The following is a 13986-nucleotide window of genomic DNA, read 5'->3' on the forward strand; positions in this document are numbered from 1 at the left end:
TTTCAGAAATGATTAGGAGGCTGGAATTACTTTAAAGTAATAGAAGTTGTTATTCTAATTCTCCTAGCTGTCTTTGCAAATATCAGGTGAGTCTCACTGAAATGCAAATGCTGCTGGAAATCAAAAGACAACCAACCTGTTTGTCATGTAGTAATGGATAAAAAAGAATCTTTAGCCAAGGATAGAAATAACCCCCCTCTGGAGGTTTTCAGGCTCCATAGAAGAAGTCAAGGTGCCAGTTCTTAATTAATTTTATATTAGCATTCTCTGACCAAAGGTATTGCTTATGAATGTGCCCACAAGTTTAGATCATTGTATATATACAGATGGTAGATACAAACAGAGGAAAAGATTAATATGAGAACAGCAGATAATATTTAGACTTACCCTTGATATCATCTTTCTCACAATAACAGTTCTGTCTTGGGAAGCAGTAACAAATCCCATGTCCTGACTTAATTCCAAGATTTCCAATGCCTTTCCCATGACCACCAATAATGTTTCCACCTAATCAAATACATACACAAGCTAAGATTCTCATATGTAGTTAAAGGAAAAAAAAAAAAGCCTCAAAGTTTTCCATGGGTTTACCCTAGTATGCATCTGAAATTTGACAGGGCAGCACAGTGCAGCAATAAAGTCAGGGATTCCTGAGAATGAGGAGAGAGTCTAAATTCTGAAATTTCTTAGATCCTGAAATGAGAGGACCTTGGACTGCTTGAATATTAGCCCTGATTAGCAGTTATTCCCATTATAGAAGGCTCTGGATTAAAATTTATCTATAATAAAAATATAATAGTTCTCTTTGCATTGCATAGTTGGGATACTTTCCTAATTTCATGTACCCCTTAAAACCTTATATAGAATCCCATTCTTTAATGCCAAACATCTACCTCAAATGATAATCTCATTGCTGTCCCGACTCAATTTCCTCATAAAGCATTACAGTTCTTGTATCAGTGAGGTCATCTTACATTTTAAAATTCTCCCTAAAATATCTTCTCTAGTCTACTTATTTCAGTTGCTCTCCACCATTACCTTAGGTATTTTTTTACATGTACAGTCCAGTGGCATAGACCTGCTGTCTACAGACTTGAGTTCCATTCCTGGTTCTGATGCCAATTTCCTCTTGCCTTGGAAAAGTCAGCATACTGTTCTAGATATCATTTGTTCCAGTGTCAAATGGAGATAACAATATTTAATCATGTCTGTAAAATGCCACGGGATAGTCTAGTGAAAGCACTAAGAGTGAGTGCCAAGTGTAAGTGATAAAAAAAATGAATCTTTCATTATCTAAAAATGCATTGTTTAATATTAGGAAAAAAGTGCAGCAACTCATAGAGAACTACTCTTGATTTCAAGCAGGAGTTCTTCATGCAGAGTAACTGCAACTGTATTTCCAAGTAAAATAATTTTTTTTCTGCATATAGTATAAAAATGACCATTAGTTGTGACATTTTTCATCTATAAACTGCCTTTAATCACAAACAGTGTTGTATAGACAAAAAACAATCAAGTTCTGCAAGTTCAGCTGCCTTTCAGAAAAATCACCTAAACCATAAAGGGATTCAAAAGATGAACAAGTTTTTTTCAATATAGTCATCTTTTTATTTCAACTCATCTTCCTCCATCCCATCTAAGTTGATAGCAGAGTGAATGACTGTTTCTTTTACGTTTCTTTGGATGTGTAACACGAATTGAAGAAGAGGGTATTTTTTGGCAACAAAGGCAAACATCCTTTTTTAGAAGAAGTGAAACGGGGACTTGAGTATTTAAGCAAAGTAGACAGATTTTGACCATCTTTCTAGAGAGGCAACACCTACTAAATTATATGCAGCTCAGATGGTTAATTTTGGAAAAGTGTGCTGAGTCATTGCTCTCTGACACTTGTTTGAAGAAGCATGGGTGGTCCCAAAAATTCTTGATTATCCCCCTACCAGCCACCTTTCTCTATTGTGAAAGGTGATGAAATAAAGTTTCCATTAGCCTCAGAAAAATCATATGTATTTATCTATATCTTCCTATGTTTGAGGACCTGGTAGAAGGGGGAAGCAGGGGATAAGCAGGTCCTATCTAAACTGTTCTTGAGCAAGGGATTTGAAGACAAAGGGGTTTTAGACAGCAGGGAGGGAAGGAGTACATTTTCGCTGCAGGTGTGCACTAGAAACACGGAGCTTCCTACGTGCATTCCAGAGACCCAAAAATGTATTTTTCACCAACGCATTGCTGGTAGGGAAATTCCAAGAATTATCAATATTGTTTTGAATTGCATGGTGTTTCACATGCTTCTGTTTTAAATTATCAGCTGTTTCCATTGCCCTGTGCTGGGAAAGAGCTTTCCCTGCTTCAAGATCATTTGGAAAAAGGAAAAACTGTGGCCCTATCCCACACACCACATAGAAACTCCAGAAATTCAGAAAGTAAAACACTGGTTGTTGGACAAAACCAAAGATGATGTCCAACTGCCGTTGAAAATAAAGACATGCAAAGCAAGGTAGAAGCCTAAGCACTGTATTTTTTTTCCATTATCAGAAAGCCAAAGTTCAGAGGAACCTACAAAAATCAGTCATTTACAAATGTTTAGCCAGATTCACAGACTACAGCTAGCCCTGAAGCAGCTACTTACTACAAGAAAGTCTCTTGCTTAGAATGCAATTAGTTGCCTCTATTTGATAGGCACAGCCACAGCACCAGTTGTTTCAGCTGAGTGCCCTTGAATGTAATATTCATAGTGTTAGTGTGAGAAAGCAGTTTTGGGACTCAAGTACATAGCCATCATAATGATAGATGAATTATAAAAATAAGTATTTTAGCAACTGTCTGTACTTAAAGAATATCCTTGATCTTAATGCAGCTGGGGATTTCTATTTATCACTTGCCATTCTCAAAGAAATGTCCTCTGCCAGTAAAAGCTGATATAACATACTCCTGCACCTCTGAGCTCCCAAAATACACTCATTTCTTTGTCTGTAAATATACTGCTTTTGGGCACCAAGCCAGGTTCTGAATTGCGTCAAACCATGTATAAAATTATCCAACTTAGGCATTAAAAAGGCATACATAACATCTTGAAAGCTTGTCTTACTTGCCTGCTTCTATTATCTAATAAGACAGCATTTCTTTCAGGCTTCTGTTGAGCAAAACATCTGATGCTGCATATGTTGCACATTACGTGTTTTAGCACTGCAGCCTCTGGCACAAATATTTCCACTTTTAGAATGACAACTGATTGTGGTTATTACCAATAAAGAATTCTTTTCAGATGATTAGAGAAGTTACTTGCATTCACTTCAAGCATTTCTGCCACTTTAAGGATTGTTTTTATGCACTCTAATGAAATAATTATCTTTGTGATAAAAGTAATTTACAATACACAATCACATTCTTGCATGTAAGAAATACAAAGATGCCTCTTTATTCATTCATTTTATAGAAGAACGTAAGTCCTAGCCTGTAAGAAAATGCTAGTTCCTTTAAGGCTCCATTTTAAAATGTAAACTTGGAGTATACAATGTCAGAGCCAGAAGAATTGTTCAAGAAACATCTGTGTCTTTATTCCTGAATTAGATACTGATAGATAAAAAGATCCACTTAAAAATTATCATCTCATAGAAGACTGAAATTGCTTAAGTGCAATACACTGTTTTTCTAACCTTTATATCTTCAGGGTGATTGTGAACTTGCAGGTATGAGCAGGTATATGAGTGGAATGTAGAAAGACGTGTTCAAGAAAAAACACAAATGTATTTCAATTCTTCCTTCATAAATGCTGTTCATATGAATCTCTGCCTGTATCTTCAAATAGCTAAGGCATTGGATCATTTTGATGGTCACCTGTCAAATAAGGCCAGGTGCATTTCCCCAAATGATCCTCTGTAAGCATGTTTATTTTAAATTGAAATTTGTTTTTTGTTACTTGTTTAAATTAGAGTTCAAATAGGCATGGTTTCTATCACGTTGTGCTAAAGTTTGGAAATAGGGCATTAACTTACCTAAAACCTATACCTGTTTCAGCAAATACCTCCACTGAAAAACAGTACCTGCGAATTAGCAGGTGGAGCAGAATAAGAATTATGGAGAAAACCTTATCTTTCCATCACTGACAGCCAATAGGCGTTGGCTGACTGGCTTAAAAAAGAACAAGACTAGTCCCCATAAGCTTAAGTCTCTTGTACGATTCAAATGCAGGTATGACAATGCAGAGATGCTAAATATGTTGAGCTTGTAAAGGTATCTGGGATCGAGAAAGTGGAACAGTGATCAGCGATGACCCAGAAAAACCCCTCCTAAAACATTTGCATACTTGTGCAGTCTTGGGGGCACACAGCCGCATCTTTGCTCTCAATCACATCACAGGTGCCATCTGGACAAGTCTTGATACTTGGGGTGCACGTGGAATAGTTTGTGGTGATCCCTGTTAACACAGAAACAGACAGCTGCACAAATACCACGAGGCTTTGAAGGAAAGCATACTGCATCTTCGCACTGCACGCTGACACACCAAAGCACCGTTACTTTTCTTTTTAAAGTAAATACCATCTGCTAAAGTAACAGGCAAGACAACAGCTAAAAGCAACTGGAAGAAATATATTTTTCACTATGTTTTCTGCTTTTGACAGCCCTCTGGGCATGTCACTTGCAGTTACAGTGAGTATTACTGGAAAAAGAGCTAGTTGACCATTTTGAGACCAAAGAGTGGCTTTCATGACTAAGGATGTCTGTATACAATTTCACACATACTTGAATATGAAGGTTACAAGTAGTCAAAGAGGATTTGTGATACTCATGCAGTTTGAAGGGATAAAGCATTGGCACAGAAGCATTGTTCTGGAAGAGTCAAGAGTACTGTCACCCGTCAGATCTGTGCTACAGACCACAGAGAACAGAGACAACAGAGACAAAGCTTCTGTGCTCACTGTCTGCTGGGGCATACCTGCTCAGAGGCTCATTGGTATGTTCCAAACTCAATTCACGGTCGCAGAGATTATCTTGCAAGCCATAAATTATCCATTCCAGTTACACTGCTGCAAACCCAATTCACTACCTGGTGTTCTACGTATCGTGTTCAACATCACCAGGGACAAGATCAAGAATGACCGTTCCAACGTAACCTCATTTTCCTTCCTAGCGCATGTTTCATTTGGGTATTATGATTAATTTTTTAGTCCCAGCTTCTGTGTAGTTTACTATACCATGTTGTCCAGCCAGAATAAATCCGTTTATATCTGTGGAAGTCAAATGCACAACTATGACTAAACAGAAGCTTAATTTCACACAACAGAAATGTACCTTTTCCACTCCCCTGTCTCCACTGGCATCTTCCTGTTAGCACTCCCAGGCCACCACACTCTTCACATTCAGCATGGTGCTTACTCACAGCACAAGAGTCGGGGCAGTCCTCCTCTTTTTTTAAAACTGTTGGGAAAAGTGTTTGCTGTCAGTGCAGGACAAGGGAGATGAATACACAAGCAAGTCAGCTCAAATCAGAAGGAAAACTCCGTTCTTAGGGGTAGATAGGAAGGAAAGAAAGATGAAGAAAGGAGAGAAAGACTGAGCACTGACTGACCCAACTATCAGTAAACTTAGATAACAATTAAAGAAAAGTCCAGGTGTTTCTCTTCTGTGAAATAAAAGACAAACTGATGGCATGGTTATCTTTGCTTGATAGCACACTGTCAATGCCTAGAACTGTTGAAATGCACTTAACATACTGATAAGAGAAAAATGGGGACAGTAAGTACTTATAGCTTCATACAAACCTTTTAATTAAGGGAAAACACTTAGTACTTGGGCTAATGCATTAGTAGCCCAAAGAGCAACGGCTAGGAATGTTTGATTTCAGACAGCACAAGGCTCTTGCAAAAAGAAAAATCCACTGCAGGCTTTTGTTTCTTCTTCCTCAACCTGTTTGCTCTTGGCATAGGAGTTATGATATGATACAAGGGAACGGAGGTAATTGTCATGTAGAATTGTAAGGTTCTGCACAAAGTGCGATATGGTTTGGAGAGAAATGATTACATTTCCAGTGTAATCCTCCTCTGCTGTGGCTGTTGTAGAATATTTCTAACATTCTGCCCTTAGGAACTTTTCAGTGAAAGGAAGTCAATGCAATTGCTACATAAATGTTAAGCACAAAAATTAAAAAAATAAGAAAGAAAAAAAAAGAAAAAAAAAGAAAAATTGGAGTGAGAAGTGGGGAGAAAGATGATTGAATAAATATACTTAGGCCAGGAATTTGTGTTTTCATAAATATACAGGCTTTTTTTTTTTTCTTCCATAGGAATATGTGAACAAAATAAAGGTCACACAGGCACACAAAAAAGATTCTTCTAAATCAAATATCATCAAGAATATTAGGAATTGCATATGATATACCACCTTTCTGTGCATTAGTTCTTCAAACAAATATCTGCTACAGGCAGGTCTGCTTCAGAACTCAAAATGCAAACTTTGTGACCTGTATCTTGTAACTCAGATTCGTTGTCATTGTTAATGCCATCAGTTTATAGATACCCTACTAATGCATCACCTAATACTCATAACTCTTGTAAATAGTAAATAGTTCTAATTGAGTTGAGTACTTACGAGTTCCTTCCAACACAATAGTGAGGAGGGTTTTGGTATGTTTCCTGCTCTGCTTGTCTGTAGCTTGAATAGTGTATTGTATTTCCTTGCATTCAGGTCTCCGTAGCATAGAGGAATCATTCACATAAAGGCTTCCCCATTTGTCTTCTCGGCCTTGAAGTATGCTGACAGGATAGCAGCTTACGTTGGGGGACAGTAACTTGTAGGTGATGTTCACACCACGGAATTTCATACAGTTTTCAATGCAGATTTTTCCTATCTAGGCTCAAACACCAACAAAGAAATCACAGACAACAGAAACAAAACTATATCAGAAATATTCTGTGCTTCCCAAAAATATCTGAAAGAAACTTGAGCATATTACACCTTGCAGAGTTCAGCATTTATCTTGGGTTTACAGATTTGGTATTTTACTACCAATGCAGTACATGAATGCTTCAAATGTGATTTATTCTCAGCAAAAATGAGAGGTAAAGCATTACCATTGTCTTCAGGCTAACAGTGGAAATGCAAAAAACCTTGACCCAGAGACTCAGTGATACTTGGTGCCTACTGCTGATGGTCAGCAGTGTTCAGAGAGAACAGGACCCTGTGATTTGGGAAAGTCTGAGTTCAGTCCCTGCTCTGTCCCAGGCTGATCAGTGAGAAAAAGTTTGATTTTGCTTGAGAAAGCGAACAGCTCAGTGTGAACAAAGCTGAGACTCTTTTCAAATAACACAGAAATAGAAACTGCTAATACATAATTTTCATAATATTACAGTCGAAAAGTTTCTTGCCGGCAGAGTTCTCCGAAAGCCTTAAAAGGAAATAAGAACCTCATTGTTTCCCATTTGCAATTTTTTAAACTTTTTTATCTAAAAATGAAAATATGTTGGTTTGCCATATTTGAACTTCTGCCTGCCAGAATATCTATGCTAGAGCACTCTTCAGTCTGAAACAATTTATCTGAGAAGCACAGGAATGTAAAGCCCCATCTCCTGTCCAGCTCCTATAGGAACTGATCCAAAGCTCACTTTGGTTTTTCCATTTACAAGAGTGGGATTCGGATCAGGTCCAGAGGCATTGGCTTTCCTTGCAGGGAAAACCACAATATGAAGGGTGGGGTGTTATTTAAGGGAACTTGGTGATGGATTATTTTCAAATGCTGCAGTTAAGATGTGTTTTCAAGTAACACCACTGCTGGTAAAAGCATATCTGTACATCTTGGTTTTAGCATTCTCATTAAAGAACGTGGCGGGGGGGGGGAAGTTTTTTTGTACTAAGACTTCTTCCTATGAACCTGGCCTATTTAAAGTCAGAGAGGAAGCTTTTGCAGTCCTAGAAGCATACTTTGTCATAGGATAGTCCCACTTCATCTGACTTATTCCCATTCACATCACTGACTGGTCACTTGGCATCATTTGCTGGGGTTTTTTGTTGGGTTTTTTTTGGTGGCAGGATAACACACAAAGACTATTAAAGCAATCAGAAGCTAGGCCATTTCTTCCACGCCGTCTCCTCTCCACAGCATGCTGTGACTGGCAGGAAGAAAAAGAAGTAAAGAAAAGACTTCATCTGTTCATAAACTCTGTCTAGACACAAGGTCTAGACAGGTCCCTTCCAGAACCACATCATCTTAGCTTTGGTGCTGCGTTGCAACTGGCAGTGTTTTGCAACTGCTTAGATGGTGTTTCTTTGAGGCAGTAGGAGAACATAATGACGTTCCATGGCATTAAACTTTATATAGACTAGATTAAACTGTCCTTTCTGCCTACTCTGTCATAACTGTTTTTTCCAGGCACCTTTTTGATCAACAGACATTTCCTGCAAAAGGGATGGAGAAGACCCCATAAATTCAGGGTCCCTGAGGAGCAGATTATCCTTAGAGTAGCGCATGGGCCAGTTTTGCTTTTTCTGTATAATTTGAGGAGAAGCTAAAAATGCCCCCCCTCAAGAAGTTTCTACCAGAAAGATGGGCTTTCTCTTTTTGCCCGATCCTGCTAGGTAAAGGCCAAGCTTGTAACTTTGCCCTGCACCGCAGGTTCTGGAGTCAGCCCAGCTCTCAGATGCAGCGGAGCACAGCACCAGGGGAAGGAGGTAGAAGCAGGCAGTCCCTCTTTTTCATGAGGAGGCTGAAAAAGAGCCTGGTAATCAGGATGAACATCAACATACCGGGGAGGAACCTACAAAGGTGCATTTTGCAAGACACACAATAGTTAACACAGAAAGACCATTATCAGAAATAGGAATGGAAAAATCCACCTTTTGAGCTCCAGAGTTTAATAAAGCCTGGATAATGATAATGTTCCTCTTCACTGAATTCCAGGGACATTTGGACATATAACCTCTCTAAAAATCTCAGCCGATGTTATTCATCATTTGTCTCAGTAAATGTCAACAGAGCTTTAAGTCCTTTGATAAGTTAAATGCCACTGGGCAAGCCTGTACTGTCAGGCCATGCTTCTGTTATTCAATTCATTTAGCTGCTCAAATAGACAAATGGCATCAGCCCAGCAGTTAATCATTTCTTCACGCTCTTGTGTTTTCCTTAGGGCAAGAGACAGTTCAGCCTTCATATTGATTTGGCCCAGTACTTTTCCTTACTGCTCTGGCACATCACAGCTAATTATGCAGACGACTTTAATAATGTGAAGTGCTGGGGACTAAGCTGCTTCCATTGACTTGTGCTCCAACCTGAGCACACTGTGCATTCAAACCCAGCCTCAGAAGTAAGTGGATGACAGAAACTGATCAAGACCCATCTCAGAGCCAGGATGAGTTCTGCATTTTGCTGGTCAAGAATCAGAACAAAATCTCTTTGTGAGTTTGTGTTTCGGCAGCACAAAGAGATATCTCTTGGAACCCTTCTTGCCAGAAACAGTTTTCCCTGCTACTACTGCCACCCAGTGAAACTGCACAGTTAGTGGGAAGCGCCATTGTTTCCAGAAACCCTAAAATTCCCTTTCAGATGTTTGATTGTCCTGGCAAAATGCAAAATCACACATAAAAATCAATTAATTCATATATATACACATACACACCTAACAGTTAAGTTTCCACACTTTTAAAAATTACAATCACGTTGTGACATACATACATTTGGGGCCTATTTCTACATGCTAGGAGCAAGACTATGAGTATCTTACACACCTATGCTGTTACTTCTTTTAGGGGGAAACCTACTGATTTCACCCTATCTTCAGGCAAGAGGTTTTTTTACGCTGCTGAGAATAAAGCTTTCACAATCTGCTGCTACAAAAAACCCAAACCTAACATCAAAGATATTGTGATCTGCACAAAAAGCACAGAATATGCTCTGAAGTTTCTAATGGACTGCAAATTTAAAAGTTGCAGCCACAAGGCATCACAAAATGTGATAAAGAAGTAGCTTTTGGTAGGGAGCCTGCTGTGTGAGCACACTTGATATCTTTTTCTTGTTTAGGATATTCAGTGCAGGCCACGGGTAAAAATGTCCCTTGACTAAGCAGCAGCATTTTTATTGGTCATGTAAGGCCTGTTCTGTACTCTGAAGAGCTATCAGGCCATAGTGCATGTCATCAGATTAAATATAAGAACAGGCAATATATCTAACTTTCCTTTTTCTTTCTTTTTACAATTAGCCAGAGGCTTAAAGATTAATAAAACTGAATTCTTCCTGAGAAGTCTTCTAATGAATTGGTTTTCTCTGCAATTGGGATGATCATATTTTAGTCTCAATCCTCCTCTCTGCGGGAGTTTTATAGCTTTATTTAGTTACGAGGTATACTTTCCAGCAGCTCCTCCAAAGTGGCTCATCACTGGTGTTTTTAATATTCACTTTCATAACATTATATTGAACTAGTTCTTTATTAATGTACATGTTCCATAGGAATTACATTGTAATTTTCACCTGATTAATGTCAACCTGTTAGAAAGTGTTTCTGGAAGGCATTATTAATGGCAATGGTGGTGATTAAGCTAAAATGAGGGTTAAATTAGGAAACGCATTAATTACTAACTAGCTATTATCTAGAGAAAAGCCATTAACATACTGGAATAGGTAGAGCTGGGACAATTCTTTTTTTTTCTTGCCCTTGATATTTTTCCAGTTATTTATGCCTAAGCCACTCATGGTTGCAAGTCCTTCTGTCTCTATTTCTCTCTATTAATACTTCCATGTGTATTAATGTTCCATGTGTTCCTCTTCTGTTATTATGTGATGGGAGGGCTAGTGTCCAGTCTACCTACTGCCCACTGCATCCAGCAACACTCATATTGATATCACATTTTTCATTGATTCTACTTAAAACAGCCACAACCAACGCTTTAACGCATCTCGCCCTAGTGATCTATCTACTAAGCTCTGTCTCTAACAGAGAGTGAGTATAACTAACACAGTTCTTACTTGTGCAAAACGTTCAGCATTTCTGTTCACTGTGAACTGGTAAGTCATATTTGGAAACTGAATGCTGACAGGGAGGATGGAGACATTGAAATGAAGCATCACCGATCTTTCTGGGCCATGAAATTCTGTGTCATTCACCAAAACATCCAACTGGAAGGAACGATGCTCTGTGACCGAAATACTTTTATTCAGTACCAGTTCTGCAAAATAAAAGATTAGTCTATTACCGACCCACATTATCTGCAAATGTATATTTTGATACTGCAATCCCAACAAAATTATATCAAAATTGCACATATCAAAGTTAATCCTAACAGGAAACAGAAGGTGAGTTAAATATGAAAATATGCTCCTATGGAGTTATGGTCTGTGCCATTCATGATATTTGGAGAGGTCCTCTTCCCTTCTAACTGCCATGCTGAGAATCCTACAATCAGAACCTCTTGCTTATCAATCATCTTGCTTATCATCATCCCATACACTCCCTACCCCAGAGATGCACAAACTCCATGCTTTCAGTACATGTTTAAAATTCAGCATTTACTTAACTTGAAATTTCTCAGCTTTCTTTGGCTTAATATTTACAAAATGCTTGGAAAAGTTCAAGAGCTTATTGGTCAATTACTAACAAGAAACTTCTTTATTTGAAGAAAGAGACCTTACTGTACTCATGTTGAGTTCCCCTCACTTGGCTGCCATTTGGGCTGAAGTGGATTTCGTCGAAGATGTGCTCTACCCGAAATGTTTCACTTATCCAGGGATCATCAGTAATGATGGTTCCTGTGTATTTCTTTCTGCTGCTTTCAAGGGGATAAATAGGTGTGGTGTCTGCATCGTATACAGTTAGCATTGCAAGGACAGTTCCCTAGAAGGAAATAATAAATGACATTGCTGAATGACCTTGAAGCTTTCTTCCCCTGATACACATTAGGAGATTGAAATATTGGTCAAATAAAACCTTACAACTTTCACTCAACCCCACTTTCATTCAAGTTAATTTTAAACCTCAGTTCACCACTATTTCACACCTATTTGGATCTGAATTAGAAGCTCAAAAGAAGATGGCAGTGAAAAAGAACTTGTCATATAATTATGTGAGTCTATGTTTAAATACAGTGCTAAACTTTTGAGGTAGGAAATGAGTGCACATGCACAGCTCTTGGGTTTTTTTTTCTTTTTTTTTTTTCCCCTTTTCTAAAAAAAAAAAATCAATGTTATTCTACAATAATGCTAAAAAAGCAGGTAATATGTGCACTTAAAAGACAATGAAATACATACAGGTCTAACTAATTTCCTGAAATGACAGAAGTGGCCTGGGTTGGCTGTCTTCTGCTTAGTCTACTAGATATTGCTGTTCTCTACCTGCACACTGAAGCCACAAGGCCTTTAAAATTTTTATTGGCAATTCTGTTGCTTCAAGTTCGTTTAGTTACTAGAAAAGATTGAAAGTTTCCAAATATAATGCTTTTTTCCCCACTGAAAAATGACAGTGAAACTCACTACGTTCTGAACACTTTGCAGGCATGTAATTTCAAAGATAATATTTTACTTTATAAAACAGTTTTATCAGACCTTCATTTTCTATCCAGCGCTAAATCAAACTCCCAAATCTCATAATTTTCAAGAGTAAAAATGAATTACTTTATGACCAGGCAAATGTGATGTGTTCATAGGTGTCTTGTCAACACTTGTTCTAGTCGGGAGGTGGCAGCAAAGTCCCAAAAGCATTCTTTTCCCTTCCAGACACAAACATGAGCAAAACACACTTTGAAGGAAATTTGACTGCAAAAAAAATGCCGCTGTTGTGAAACAGAAGTCCTCTCACAAAAAATGCATTGTTTAGGCCCCAAAAGCAGTGCCTTCTCTATACCACTGACTTATAAAGGGTTGTTGCTCCAGTGGGAAGAGCCAAAGAGCCCACTTGTGTACTTCTCTACAGAAGCAAGGGGCGTACGCACGCAGGAGGCAGACACAAAGACACCCAGGGGTTTAGACCTCCTGAAAGATCACCTTGGGGCGGTAAGGGAAGAGTGGGAGGGCACCGTTAAAGCAAGATCCTGGAGCTCTCCCTTAACAGCTTGACACTGGAAACTTCAACACCTTTGCAGGTGCAATGTTTGTCTGCAGCAGACAACTGCTCCTCCTAGCTTTCTGTTAACTGGTACAGCATCCTAATAAATGTTCTGAATGTAGTTCTGATAGCTTATATAGACTTGCATATATGGGAAGGATACACACTTACACCTGTTGTAACAACTCTCAATTTTAGTCACCTGGGGGAAGCAACCCTGTAACAAATACAGAGCAGAGCTCAGTATGGGGAGATACAGCGATCCTGACCACAGTCCTAGCAATGGTCCATCCTGACCTCAGGAACTGCTAACACTTCTTTTCACTGTTTAAATCCCAACCCAAACTCTTCTTACTTTGGGGTCTGAATAAAATATAACTTAGGGGAGAGGAATTCTACAGACTCAGTGTTTTACAATCACAGCTTTGAGGAGCATGGTGTGGTCATGTGCTTGATGCTGAGATCCATTACCCAGGGCATGGCGTTTCCCAGTCATCATGCCTCCCTCTGCTGCGCTCCTACTTCAGGGACTAGATAAAGAAGAACATTACCTCTTTCCTGTTGAACTCCACAACAGCATCTGCAGTATCAGTGCCATTGGGAAGGAAGGGAGGAGAGTCATCTTCATCTAACACATTCACCAGGAAGGGCACCTCAACCTGCATTTCCCTGAAGCCCTCTCTCACGGTACATTTGGCAATCAGCTCGTATCTCTCTCTCTCTTCTCGATCTAGGCGCTGTGTCACACTCACGCCGGTGGTGTTCTCATTGTATCGAAAGGGCATACCTTCAGCTGAAAAACATAGCCACAGTATAAATAGGGACAAGCACTTCCCATTATAGAACTCTGATAGTTTTCTTCTTTAATACTCTTTTGCAATCCAGTAAATCCTTTTGGACATCATAACTGCATGATAAAAGGCAGACTCAGAAGTGAAACAGAAGGAAGTTGTAGGGCTATATTAGG

The 13986-nt window shown here is 38.9% G+C and overlaps 1 protein-coding gene across 1 annotated transcript in view; it reads right to left on the reverse strand.

Moving 5' to 3' along the window:
- The window catches only part of RET (ret proto-oncogene), an 84294-nt gene that overhangs the window by 22349 nt on the left and 47959 nt on the right, over window positions 1-13986 (reverse strand). The window contains exons 4-10 of the mRNA XM_072871626.1: window positions 13571-13812; window positions 11612-11813; window positions 10949-11148; window positions 6586-6844; window positions 5290-5415; window positions 4304-4414; window positions 388-507 (exon numbers count right to left, since the gene is read on the reverse strand). Of these exons, the coding sequence (XP_072727727.1) occupies window positions 388-507; window positions 4304-4414; window positions 5290-5415; window positions 6586-6844; window positions 10949-11148; window positions 11612-11813; window positions 13571-13812 (1260 nt within the window). The remainder of the gene's footprint in view (window positions 1-387; window positions 508-4303; window positions 4415-5289; window positions 5416-6585; window positions 6845-10948; window positions 11149-11611; window positions 11814-13570; window positions 13813-13986) is intronic.

Source organism: Ciconia boyciana, chromosome 8 (assembly GCF_034638445.1).
Source record: "Ciconia boyciana chromosome 8, ASM3463844v1, whole genome shotgun sequence".
NCBI lineage: Eukaryota > Metazoa > Chordata > Aves > Ciconiiformes > Ciconiidae > Ciconia > Ciconia boyciana.